Consider the following 14074-nt stretch of genomic DNA (forward strand, 5'->3'; position numbering starts at 1 on the left):
ACAGACACGGTGGCAAAACTTTTAAGTTACTTTTAAATTACTGAGCCCCTTTGACAACAACAAAAGGCTTCCATTTGGTTTTAAAACAGAAGGGAGTGAGAACACTCAGATCGATGTAAGAAATGAGTGTTGACCACAGACCTGAACTGCCAATGGTGTTGTCTCCTATGATGAGGAGGTACACTATGCTAGAAAGCCATTTTCACCTCAAATTTCCATGGAAATCCAGTTTCCAAACGCTGCTGATTTAGTGTTCACTCCTGTGATGCCAGAGGAGTGCATGGGTGGCTACGAACACTCACCTCTGTGAACTGCAACCTCCCAAAATCACTCGGTGGACTTGCAATCTTGAAGACTTTCTTGGGCATCACCCAGGTTTCCAAAGTTTCCAGTTTACTGACAGCCAGATTGGTTGCATGGTGCCTGATCAGGAAGCCTTGGAAACGGTCAGCAAGGAAGTACAGGTGGATGGAAACTGGATGGCCCATGGGGTAGTATCTGTAAAACAGCACATGCTCAGCAGTTATGTAAGAGAATGAAATCTCCATTTACTTGGAGCTAGTGGCTTAAGAAGCATTCATTTCAAATAGAAAATCCGCCACTGTACATTAAGAGATTTCAAATGTGTTCATGACTCATTATCAAATATTTTAGGCTGTTCCGATTACCCCATAACATAAAAATATGTTACTAAGAATACAGGCTCATTAATTCCATATCCTCAGCTCAAAGCTCTTTAGGAGTCCTTCTGTGTGCCACAGAGCTCCTCTTCCTCACCACCTCTCCTGGTAGAAAGTGCCACCCAGAGACACTCACAGACTGTTAGGGTGCAGCCCTGTTTGCTCGGATAAACTGTAGGATAAAGGATGCCCTAGGATTGTGCCTGTGCTCCAGAGCTGCCTTTCCTGCCCCAGCAGGGTCAGTGCCTGTCTGCACAGGACAGCAGGGAGTGCTGTGTGACCAGGCACTGACCTCTGGGCCCCCTCCATTCCCAAAACCCTTCCCCAAGGGCAGGGCTCTGCAGGCTGGCACTGCAGCGAAGGACACCAGGATCCTGTCCCCATTTTAGGTCTCTGTATTTTAGGGAAAAAAACTTCACATTCTTTAAAGATCTGAGATTGTTCTTACTCTGATTTTTTTACTCATAATCAAAAAAAGAAAAAAAAACTTGAAAAAGGTCAAATAACTGGGCAAAACCAATCATTGAGAGATCTGGAAGCCTTCAGTTGCAGCTGAGATTTAAAGACATTGTAGTCACAGCTTCAAATAATTAAAATGTACGGTTGATTGTCTGCTATGACCTCAGAAACATCTGTAACAATGTTTGGGTACATATGGATGCATAAATAATTAAAAATGTGTTATTCATAGCTCAGAAATTGAATATTTTGCTACTTTACAGCACTGACATTAACTGCAAAACAAGTTAAACCAACCAGCATCGCACCTTCCCAGTAAGTCAGCCAAGCCTGACTCGTCAGGCTTGTTACCACAATTAAAGGATGAGCACTAAGGATGAACACCAGGGAGGACTTTCCATTGCACGAGGTCTGCAACACCCCAGAAGGGACTCTTAGAGCTGGAGAAATCAACATAAGAAGACAGGGTACCAACAGGGCCAGCACTGATGGACCGAGCAAAACCACTGCAAAGCTACAGCCAATGCCAACAACAATCTGACTTCTGTTCCCAGTACTAAGACCTCCTGTTTTATATGTGTGCAGCAGCAAATATTTACAATATCCTTGAAATAGACTGAGTAAATTGCCTCTTGGCAGCAGAGAGTAAAAATGCCTAGGGATGGAAAAAATGAATTAAATCTCAATCACACATTAATGTAGCTCCCACGGAAGATGCTGACACTCCATCTCCTTTGGTACCCGGGCAGTCTGAGGGGGGCATGGCCCTGCTTAGGAAAGTGTGCAAAGCAGCTGCTCTTACAAACATCTCCTGGGCTGCTGTGGGTGGCAGCATGGGCCTGACTCCAAGGGGGATCTGAGGCAGGAGCTGCTTTCCTCCCAGCATGAGCAGGACCACCAGCCTGGGGCTGTGCTCAGCCCCACAGCAAAGGGAGCACTGTCGAGGGGCTCAGCCCAAACCAATCCTGCCATTACTGCATTAGAGACATGCAAAACCACGAGAGGGAAAGAGGAAAGGTATAGGTGCAAACACCCAGAAGGACAGCACAGGATCAGAAGAGAGGAAATGTGAATCATAAACCTGAAGATCAGCCATGTTTCTCTGATCTGAACTGGATGCTGACTCACAGTGTCTTGAGGGGGCTCAGGTAGGAATGAAAACGAAGCCTCCACTCTGTATCACTGTTTGCAATTCCTCCCTGCACTGTTTCATGAGACTCCAGCCTGCTGAAGGAGCTGTGCTTTATCCTGGAGACAGCTGGAGTCACAGTGTTCCTATCTATAAACTGAGCAAGCTTGAAAAGCACCTTGAGTTCCTGTACAATGGAAAGTTCCTCAGAAACAAAAGTGATAATTGATATAAATCAGCACCAGAATACTGGCAAAAGGACTGAGAACAAAAGTAATTCTCAAATTATTCCAGTACTGGTTATACATAGTCCCCATCCTCTTTACTGGCTTCACTCTGCAGGACAAATGACCCAGGACTTCCTCAGGTCTGCCTTTATTTCATAGAAGGAAGGCATGCTACTAGTGATTATTTCTATCTAATTGTTATCGATCTTTTATTGCTTTGCACCGGTAACCTTCACTGACAAAAGTCTAATAGGAATCTGGAGCACTTATTGCCACATCTTTCTAAATGGGGCATTGCTCAGCACTTCCATGACTAATTTAGGAAGGTCAAGGCACATTTGGTTCCCTCTTGAGAACACAACATGGGCAATGTCCATCCATCAAAGCACAGGGAGTGTTTGCTGATTTAGGCTCTATGTGTTTTCTATTAGGATAAAAATGGGCAGGCTCCAGAAATACATTCTGAAGATAGTATTAAGAGATGGTAAAGTAAGACTTAAAAAGAAGAACCATCTCTGCTTTGAATCTAAACAGCTCCAGATGTGTTTGCAGGCAGCAAACATCTACCATGAAGAGAGCTTTTCTATGCAAGTCTAACTTCAGGAATTCTTCCTTTAAATCCCTTTTAGACTGAATTCTTCTTAGCCAGGCTTAGAGGTGAAAAAGGAATCTAGAATATAGGGATAATTTCCTTTTAAAGAATAAGGAATTTCATTTGAGATAAATATAACTACCTATATATAGATATATAAACACCTACGTATATTTTATGTATTTGATGCTAATAGATCTTACCAGTTGCAGCACTTTTGGCACAGAGAGCTGCACCAAGCAGGTGAACTGAGCCAAGCAAGCTCTCTGCACTCCATGTGTGCTCCCAGGGAAACAAACAAGCAAGGACCATTAACCTGCCTGTGTTCAGATTTGTTCTGAAATCCTGTCCTCTGCTTTTGGTAAGCATAATAGAGGTGAACATGACCTCTGCTGCAATCACACAGAGGGTTTAGGAGCTGAGGCTATAATACACTTGCTGAAATTAATCAAGGGAAACGCAGCAGTGGGGGTAGCACTGCCCAACTGGATCCTGTCAGTCTTCATCAGGCTGGAGAGGAGCTCCTTAAAAGTGCAGCAAACAGGTCACATAATGTCAACCCGGAATAACCAACGCTTTATTACGGCCATAAATACTCCTGGAAATCAGCGCTGTGCACTTGCAGCTGCCTGGCTGTGCTGGTGGCCGTAGGCTCCAGGCAGCACAGCCGAGCAGAACGGCTCTCCCCAGAGCCTGGCGGTGCCTGTGTCCCCTGCAGGAGCAGGGCCAGCACTGACCTGCAGCTGTTGTCCCCAGCAGCGTGGAAGGAGGTCTCGGCCCTGCGCAGGCCCAGGCGGGAGAAGGAGTGGAACATGGTGAGGGCCACGTCGCTGAGGGCGCCCGGCCCGTCGGGCTCCTCGTACACGTTCTCCCAGTAGGAGCGCAGCCCCGGCGTGCCCGGCGGGTAATTCCCGTACAGGAAATAGTCCAGCTGCCCAATGATCTCCTGGTTCACCACCGCCTCGAACTTGCGGGCAAAGAAAGTTGGCCTGGCAGTCTGCTGTTGGGACAGGACAGGACAAAGTCACTTGTGGCCACAGAGAGTAACACAACTTTCACAAAGACTGTGAGAAGATCAGAGAAAAGAATGAGAAACAATTCTTATCTTAACTCGCTGCACCTGGTATTGTGAATGTAGCCATGATATTTTCTGAAAAAATCCTTTCCTTAGGATTTTTTTCTCCTGAGAAGCTGAGATGCCTCAGAAACAAAATTATTATCTGCTGCTGTGGAATGCAACAGGTGGATCTGTGATTGGTCTCATGTGGTTGTTTCTAATTAATGGCCAATCACAGTCCGGCTGTGTCAGCCTTGTTGGTCAGTCACAGGATTTTTTTATCATTTCATTCTTTTCCTTTCCTTGCTAGCCTTCTGATGAGATCCTTTCTTCTATTCTTTTAGTATAGTTTTAATATAATATATATTATAAAATAATAAATCAAGCCTTCTGAAACATGGAGTCAGATCCTCATCTCTTGCCTCGTCCTGGGACCACTGTGAACACCACCACTGTGAACATGTGGAATGTGTTACAGAGATTTGTTTACCAAGGGTGGTTTCTTAATTAGCCAGTGGTGATGGTGTTTGGACTGGAGGACCAATTAGGTCCAGCTGCATTGTAACTGTCTGTAAGAGCAATGGATTTCTTAATAAAGAGATTATTAATCAGCCTTCTGTGAATCATGGAGTCTATGCTAATTATTACCCAGCCAGGGGCCTGTTGCAACAATAGACACTGAGTTCCCATTTTCAGACATGGCACTCTGTCTTAAGCAATGGGTTGTCTCTATGGGCAAAGATGACTTAAAATGTCACCTTTGGGACCATTCATCGTTAGGGGTGATGTTAAGATTCAGCTAAAAACTACATAATTACTCCATGAAAACCCCTTCAGACCAACAGGCACCCTGTGCTGCCTGGCTCAGGAAGGCTCTTCCAGTGTAGGAGGGCTGGGGAGTGCTCTCCAAACCCCTGTGTTAGCCTGGAGACAGTGCAGCACTGGCACGTGTTACGCAGGGAGCAAAGTGGACTGAGGCACTGAGGCTCAGAAGAGGCAGAGCAGCATTTTCTGTGTATGGATTTGCTGCCAGGAGGTGAAGAGGTCTCTGGGAGAGGTGCCATTTGTGGCTGTGGTTTCTTTACTTCTGAGTGGTCCTGCCCAGATTTTTTCTCAGTGCTTGACACAATCTTGCGCATATAACTGCTTTATATGCTACTCAATTACCATTAGCTTTCAAAAAGTCTTTGTTTTGCCTTGTTCATGTTTGAGCATGGGTCCTGAGGTGCCAAGGAGTTCAAGAGTGTCCCAGATGGTTGGAAAATTCTTTTGAGGATGCTCAGTTTTGCTCTGAGATGGCGCATGCTGTGGGCTTTGTGATCTCGGCTTGTTTTGTGCCTCTGTGGGAACAGCAAGCCCCAGTCTTCTGGTGCTGTGTGCTCATGTGAGGGGCTCTCTCACCAGAACATGTCAGAAGTTGCCTTTTCATCTATTCTAATTTTGAACTGTCCTTTCCAGCTCAGTTTACCTGATTGTTTTCTGAAATATCATTGTGGGTTCACAGCCTGGAGCAGGTCAGGCTCTGTAGTCTGACAGGAATTTTTAAAGATTTGCCATTTATTCTGTGCTGGAGAATTCCCTGCAATTGGTGTTTAGGACAGCAGAGCCTCCTTTAGATAACATCTCATTTGCTCTTTTTGTGAGTGCCAGTGTCGCTGACTTCAAGCGTGCCTTGTAGACAGCACATTACAGCAAAGAAAAGATCTCTGTTTTAGAGCAGTCATCATTTCTGTGCTGTAGGGTAACACATTCCCCATCCCACACAGAGCCTGAACAAACATGCTTTATGCAGGGAACCCCGAGGAGCTGGAGGGATGGAATTGCAAATGTGGTGACCTTGAAACAAGTGGCTGTTCATTCTCAATAGAAGATGCACAGGCCGGATACAGCCTCGAGACTGAGTGCACCCCGGAGCACAGGACTCGCTCTCATGTCTGCCTTGAGGAAACTGTCTCAAAGGAACTGAATAAACCTTTCAAGACAGTCCTGCCAAACCTGGGTGATCAAAACCTCATGACTAAGGCTCCAAAATCATGAGGTAAACTTTAATATGATTGTGCTGATGAATATAATAACGAAAATGGATTTGCCTTGTGCTGTGTAAGTCTCTAGCACGCACACTGATCAACTTCTAAGCTTTTTTAAAGATGATAAACATTGCTTAAAGCTGAAAGCTAGGAGTGTTGTGAATGATGAAAGCACCTGAGCTGGAACATTGGAAAAAACCATTTGCACAAGAAGTTACCAAGTAATAGTGGTACAGTCAGAGATGTGTCAAGCTTCCCTCCTTTCTAGCACTGCCAATTACCAATGCCAAGGAGTCCAAAGAATTGCTTTGTGACCTTACCATGCAGTGGTATGTCTCCAGGGCCAAAATATAGGAGAACTTATCTTTCATTCCCCTGAAATTAAGATCAGAGCTTCCTCACATCTCTTTCTCCACCTGCCTGATGGAGTGAAAGCTTCCCTTCTCTCTCCCTGCTGCAGCCATGCATTCAGCCAGCTCTCCACCCCAGTACAGGGGGAAGAGCCTCTCTGCAGGTGTGTTCAGTTACCTGGAACCGGTGGAAGTCTGCTGGTTTGAAGTCATTGGGTGAGCAGCCACACCAGTCAACAATGTGCTTGTACTGGCACTTGCAGCCCAGCTTCCTGTTCCAGTTGGTGATGCGCAGGTTGTTGTCCACCATGGAGTCACAGAAAGGGCTGTTCTCCAGCACGGTGTGAAAGAAGGACTGCAGCAAACACAGAGCACATCACCACATTTAGCTCCTCAAATTTCCATTTTCTCCTTCACTTCAGCTCATGGGCCCAAACCTACTGCAGGTGAACTATTTTAGTTTGAAATGACAGGGTTAACAAGCTCTGTTGTTTTGCCACCTATGAAACACACTCCATGTGCCTGTATTCCACAGAGCATGGAAAAATCACAACCCTCTACAGACCCAACCAAACTGTAAGAACACACAGCTAAGGTCTTGCTCCAATAACCTGGCACAGAATAATTGCACTTCTACAATGACCAGCTTTGGGCACTGGCACCCCAAAGGACTCCAGGAAAGGCACCAGTACCAGCAATCATTTTATTTTTATTTCAGCTGTGTGAGCAATTCTAAGAAATGCCCATTATTTCCCTTCTGTAAGTTGCTCCCTGGTCTAAAGATTTAGACTATTTTTCTGAACAACGTACTAATGGCATATTTCAAGTTGTTTCCCAAAACAATTGTCAAAACTGCACTATCACCCTGGTTACTCTGATAAAAATACAGTCTCAGACAGCTCTTGTGTGGGTGTCTATCTCCAGCACTCTGAAATGCATTGCTTCTTGAGTGGCTTTGTTCTGAAACACGCAGTTCACTCTAGGCACCAAAAGGACATTCTGCCTCCTGCATTTACATCTGACATTGTAAGTCTTTATTTGCTGGCTCATGGCAGCATGGAATTCCTATTGGGCAATCCTAATTATATCATCATAATAACAGCTATTACATAAACCATCTTTAATGGGGACAGATATAGCAGGTTAACAGGTCAGTGAAGGCAGGGCCATTTTACAAACCAGCTATGTATCTTGCAAAGAAAACCTTGTAGAAAAAAGCTATGGAATATCATCGATTTTAGCCCTGCAAGAGACCATTTTTGGAGCAGTGACTTCTCTTTAAAATCAGCAATAGTAAGATCTATAAATAACCAGCATAACATTAGCATGGCTGGCCCCCAAATAATCCCCCTACCCTTTTTAATGTTAAATGACAGCCCAGTGAATATGGATTTTATGCTTGAACTGTTTGGTTAAACCCATAAAGGCATCCATTCTCATTCAAGCGAGAGGGGGAAAAAAACCCTACCCAATTACCCATTGCCCTGTGTCCTTTTATAGCAATACAGGAATTTCTCGAGATAATGGATGAAAAGGTTATCAGAGAAGAAAAAAAAGGTGATTTTTAACAGAAACGGGATTAAAAGCAGATTATGCAACATGTGTGGGGAATAATAAACCTCTGCCAAAAGATAACAATTGCTGTGCTCCACCAGAAGCTAACGAGCAAGATTTGCAAGATCGGTGTCATCCATCCCTCAGAATGTTCAGGAAACAAGGCAGTTATGGGTTTAGAGGCAGTCATAGCTCTTCCTTGGGCTGCAGGATGTGGAGCAGAGGCTGGCAAGCCAGGGGAGCAGTGTACCTGCTGGGGCAGGTGGAGCACAGGCTGCCAGCCACAGCTCTGTGCCCTCCCTGCAGATAGTGCACACTGCTGGCACATTGCTGCGCGCCAGGCAAAACCCCACACTGCTGTGCACTCCCCTTCTGCATCACTTGCAGCCAGAGCGACTCCTGAGTGATCTAAATGATTTGTGACTGTGCCTTCTGGCTGAGTTTTGAACAGAACAATAAACCTTTGTTTGCAGGGTTTATATTTTTAAAGAAAAGTGCTGGATAATAGCAAGGAAAGCTACTTATTAAGACAATTCGCCATCTCTAATATCCTTCAAAAGCTTTTGTGCAGGAACAATTTGCAAGCAAAGGGCAGCTGGATTTTGGTTGTTCAGTAACAGATTAATAGGCTTAGAAGTACAAAACAAAGCCACTCTTTGCAAAAAAGTCCCACAAACAAACAAGGCAATAAACAACTGCAAAAGATGTTCTATCCCTACAGGGCTTACTCATTACAGAAGTAAAATTTTCATTACCCACTGTGGGGTGCTCCAAGCCCAGTGACATCAGGTGAAAGCCCCTCTGATTTTGGTCAGATCTTTGGGACAAGCACAAACACTGCAGGTTTGAGCACAGAGAGGGATCCTTTGCATTCACATACCTCGGCAGGAAGCAGCGTGTAAGAGTAAAACCTCTTCATCTTTGTCACCAGGTCATCATTGGAAAAAGTGACATATTCCACAAACTTCCTGTTCAGGAGGAACCAGTCTGAGCCCCCATCCACTGTGATTCCTTCTGGGATCTTGCGGTCCCCCAGGCGCCACATGTGCGTGTCACACTCCAGGAACAGCCGGTCCAGCCCCTGCTTTCTGATAAATCTGAGGGAATGCAAGAGCAGCCATTAAATGTTAATTTGTAGTTTGCTATCATCGGGAGATTTATAAATATAAAGCTACTTTAGCAAACAAAAAAGGATCAGAAGGTCACTTGTTTATATTTCTGATCTACTCATAAGTAATGTAGAGGGGTTTAATAAATGATTAATCAGTTATATGTTCTGTTACAGAGGCAAAGATCAACAGATTGCTTTTAAACATTATTTACACCTTCTGCTGTCCTAAGGCTGTGCAGGTGACAGAGCTCTAGGGCAGGAAAGTCCATAATGTTCATTAACTCTGAACAAACCACCACGGAAGAACTGCAATATGAACAGGAACTAAATACATTCTTCTCTCTCTAAATAAATTCAGTTTTTAAAAAACAGAAAAAGGTACATAAAGGTAAAATGACCAATTTTCTCCTATGCTATTGTGTCATTAATTTTTCTACAGGGATCTAGCCAATAAGGAAAAAAATACCATTGTATTGGTCTTTGCTGTAGAATGAGCAAGTTTGCTCCATTTTCAAGTCTCTGGGGAGCAATGTTTTGTTATTGCTGAACCATGAATAAGAGGAGCAACTGCAGAACTGCAAAGTTATGGAAATGAATTATTTGAAACCAATATAAAAGAAGAAAGCTGGGAAATCAATCTGTGTTTGAAAACGCTTTGGACTGAGTGCCCGCTCATCGTTTGAGGCTGTCTGATCCAGGTTTGTGTTTGTTATTCCATTTGGGAATGGTTTCCCTGAAGGAGAAGCAGGGCAGCTGTGAATTAGCACCGAGGGGGGCTGAGCACCATCCACCCTGGTTGGCTGTGAGCACTGGGCACATCCCACATGTCCTGAGCAGTAACAAATGCTCACTGACCACACACTAGAGCAATCCACAGCCCCCAGACCTCGCTGGGTGCAGGACCTGCAGGATAACAGCAGCTGTGGCAAGAGCCTTCCCTTCCTGAACCACACACAGCTGTGCCAGGGCATCTCAGGATTAGCAAGCCAAGATGAAATTTTAGTAGTCCTCAAACACGTGCTACTGAAGGTAAGGGAAAAGAATAAAAGTTAAGGAACAACAAACACCAGAGCTTTCTGGAGTCCTGCATCTGGAAACATGAGCATTAACCCCGTAGGCCAACTCCCTGATTCAAGTTCTGTTCTGTACCAATCAAAGAACTGAGATGCAATTATGAAATGGTGCATATTAATTTTCAAAAGGACCGTAAATGACTTCAGGGTCTATGTCCTACTGATAGCTATGTCTCTTTTCACAGTATGAGAAGAGCTCCTCTGTTAACACAACAGCGCTGAAAACGCGTAAATGAGAGTCGAGAAATTTTTCTTTCCATGAACAAGTTTCTAATTTCATGTTCCATTATGAAGGATAATAGAAAAGTCTTGCAATTTTAATGCAGTGCTCTGGAATGTAATCTTCAAATTCAATATTTATGCAGTTATCTCCAAATCAAATATTAATGTGCCTGAAAGTTTGGTCATTTATTTATTTCTCTTCAAAACTAAATGCTCATTAGAGTTAATTATTTTAAGAAAATAACAGAACTTTATCGACTATATTTAAATAGGAACATAAAGTTTTTTTCCATGAAGTAATTTCTTTCAACTGCTATCTCTACCAATTTATCACCCTTTACTCTCCTTTTCAAATGGAAGGTTCTTTGACTGCAATAGAAACCCTCAAACAAAAAAAAGCCACCTGGCTATTTCCAAAACTGCTCTGCATAGAAACTGCCTCAGCCTGTGTGACGTGATCCAGCTCCAGCTCCCCTGTACTGTAACAGCTTCAGCCTTTTTGTCTGAACTTGGCAGCAGAGGAGCATGACCACGCTCCAGATGAGAAGGTCCCAGCAAATCCTGACTCACAGCCTCATGTTTTCCAAAGTAGTTGACAGGTTCTTTTTTTTCTATACATGCGCAGCTCTTTTTTTTTTTTTTTTTTAGCTAATGGCTTGGAAAAAGCACATCTCAGCCAATTCCTGGAAGTACAATTGTTTTCACAACAAACCTCAGCCCCCAAATATACAACTGGGTTCCTAGAAGAGAGTAAATGTACTTTCAATCACTTACCCTCCAGCAAGGCAGCACAGCCCAGCTAAAGAGCTGCAATGCCTTTAGAGATCTCCTAAGAAATGACCCTTTTGCTTGTGCTTCTCAAAACCCTCCTAGAAACATCACACCAGGTTTCAGATACATAACAGTTGAAGAGGTGTTTTTCAGAAGGATCACCCTTACTGAACCTCTTCACACACAGTCACAACACCTCACTGGAATAAGGCAAATTTGCAATTATTAGCAAAGCAGATCATTTCTGTGGCCTACGAAGCAATGATTTGTCCAAGGGGCTGTGAAGACACAGCTCTCCACTGGGTGATGGCTTGCTGCTCACTTATGTTCCTTGGCAGCCAAGGGGACCAAGTGTATTTCAGATCTGCTGGAAGCTAAATAGGAGAGGCTGCTGGCACAGAGAGCTGAAGAGCAACCAAAGTGGAAAAGGTGGATGAGGTTCCCTTTTGTCCCTCTGGGCTCTCTGCTAGGATGACTGATGCTCCCAGCTACTCCAGCAATAGAGATTCTGGCACTCAGGCAGGCAAGAACCTACTCTAAGCATATTGAATACTGCCTGAGGGAAAGGGAAAGGGGTATTTGTATGCCACATAGGCCTTCCCAAGAAATGAAAACCTCTTGGACACTACAAAGAGTTCATAAAGATTCTTGACTAGCCATCCAAGAATGATTGCAGCCACCTCTGAAAAGAAAGATAGGGAGATGGAGGGCAAAAGCATGACCCTACTGATTTGTTTCTAGTCTCATGCTGTATTTCATTAGTTTCTGGTTATTCTCAAGGGAATACCAAATCAGTAAATTTTATGAAGCCAGGCCAAGCTTCATAAAGAGCAATGAAATGCAAAAAAAGGGTGGTGTTTCCTCTTGTCTTTCTCTCTTGGGTCTCAGAAAAATGCTTGCAGATAACTCTCAAATTAAAAGTAGGGGGGAAAAAAGGCTTAGTAATAGCATTTCCTTAACCCTAGTCAATGTGGAAAAATTCAAGTGCTTCCTGTCACCCTGAACATCAGGTAAGACTGGGATACCTCTGCCAGCTGCAAATGCACTGGCCAGAACAACGACATCCTACTGAACCAAGGTATGGTTGGCCAAATACAACAGAGATTATCATCAGCTGAAGACAACTGGCCTTTCTCCTAATCCAAAAGAAAACAACAGGAGGAAAACAATGATAGGAAAAGAGTCATCCACGAGAAAATCGAATTAAAAAAAGACTAGGATTAAGAAAAGCATGCTATTTTGCCTTATTTCATAGAACACTCACTCTTATGATCACAAACACATCTTATGCTTCCCCTTATCAACCTTAATTCTTTCTAAAGAGCCTCCAGTTTTGAGGGCCTGGGGTTACACTCAAAAGTAAGGAGGAAACACAGGATATTAAGAAGGTGTGTCAGCACCGGAGCTCAGCAATCAGACACTGACACACATGAAAGGCGCCACTGAGCTCTGTGTGTGGATGCAGCCTCACAGGTTTCAGAGAGTTATTTTTACACTTTGCTAAGAAAACCCCACTGCCTGCAGCACGTGGTCTGTCACTGAGTGTAGATGTCAGTCCAGGCAGCTCATGATTGCAATCCAGCTCAGGGAACTCCTCTTACTTTGTAGTTTATTTAAATATTTATAAATGCATTTCAGACAAGATTCTAGGACTGTATAACATATAAAGCATTTGTAACTTGTGTAGCACATACTCCTACAACATGAGTATAAACACAGCTCAGCTCTTATGATATGTTCTAACTGCTAATAAATATTGCCACACAGTTACTTTATCAGCAAAAATGTCACAACCAAATATCCTCCTTTTTCATAGTTTTCTCCAAAGGACAGTGCAAACCACAGCAGCTTGTAGAGACCCCTGCTCCTGAATGCTCTACTTACACACTAAGTCAGAGAGTTTGCTGTTTTCTTTTTCCTGAAGTTTATGAATGAGTAAAACTTCCTGAAGTATCAGAGGCTATCGGATTGCTAAATGCCATTTACCAGTAATTTTATCACTAAAGGGTTTTTCTGGAAAGAATATATTTTTAAGGTGAAAAGGTTTCTTCCTAAACGTTTCCTGTTTCTGGCCTCTCTCCTAGAAAACCTCCCATTGACATTTCACTGTTAACCAGGTGCACCTACCCAGGACCTCAGCATCATTATTCAGGATTTAAGAATAAGAACTATGAATAAAAGTTACAAAACTCCAATAAAACGATTCCTCACAAGTCAAAAGCCAACGTCAATGTCAAAGCAAGACTCTGTAGAGCTAGGAGCTCCGCTAGCATCATGTCCATGTTTCCCTGAGTGTACGTGGACAAGCTCTGCATGCTCTGACTTTATCTGCTCCTCTTTTCATTGTTTTTAGATGAAAATTTGAGGAAGAAAGTCCATTTCAGTGCAAAAAGTCAAGTAAATATTTTTACAGATGAGAAATGTGAGAGTCACTTGCCAGCAGTGTTTGCACAGCCACCTTGGAAACACCTACCAGAGTCAATCAGCTGGGAAGCACAAAACAGTAATTTGCAGTTTAGGTGACCAACTAGAAAGCACTGCACAATAATTTGACAATCTTGACTGTAGCAGTTGCAAGAAGTAATTTGTGAGCAATCTCTAGGCTACCACACATATCCATTAACCAGGCACTGAAAAATTCTTTATAATAAACAGATTGATGAATCCCAAACCTGTGCAGGGCAGAATCATTCCCTGCCTGCTCAGGGCAGAAATCCTGGCCTCACTGAGTATGCTTAGTCCAGCTGACTCTGATTTCACTCCATTTCCATGAGTAACTCTATTCTACCAAGGGTTAAACAATATTTACATCTGAAATAATT

At 43.5% G+C, this 14074-nt stretch overlaps 1 protein-coding gene across 4 annotated transcripts in view; it reads right to left on the bottom strand.

Moving 5' to 3' along the window:
• Positions 1-14074, bottom strand: part of XYLT1 (xylosyltransferase 1) — a 176350-nt gene that overhangs the window by 20562 nt on the left and 141714 nt on the right. For 2 of the 4 annotated variants that reach the window (XM_036392271.1, XM_036392269.1), the window contains 4 exons: positions 8956-9172; positions 6700-6876; positions 3825-4084; positions 303-498 (listed from right to left, as the gene is read on the bottom strand). In XM_036392271.1, the coding sequence (XP_036248164.1) occupies positions 303-498; positions 3825-4084; positions 6700-6876; positions 8956-9172 (850 nt within the window). Of the gene's footprint in view, positions 1-302; positions 499-3824; positions 4088-6699; positions 6877-8955; positions 9173-14074 lie in introns of all 4 variants that reach the window. The other 2 variants (XM_036392270.1, XM_036392268.1) reach the window with 1 other exon arrangement.

The sequence above is a fragment of the Molothrus ater genome, chromosome 16 (assembly GCF_012460135.2).
Source record: "Molothrus ater isolate BHLD 08-10-18 breed brown headed cowbird chromosome 16, BPBGC_Mater_1.1, whole genome shotgun sequence".
NCBI lineage: Eukaryota > Metazoa > Chordata > Aves > Passeriformes > Icteridae > Molothrus > Molothrus ater.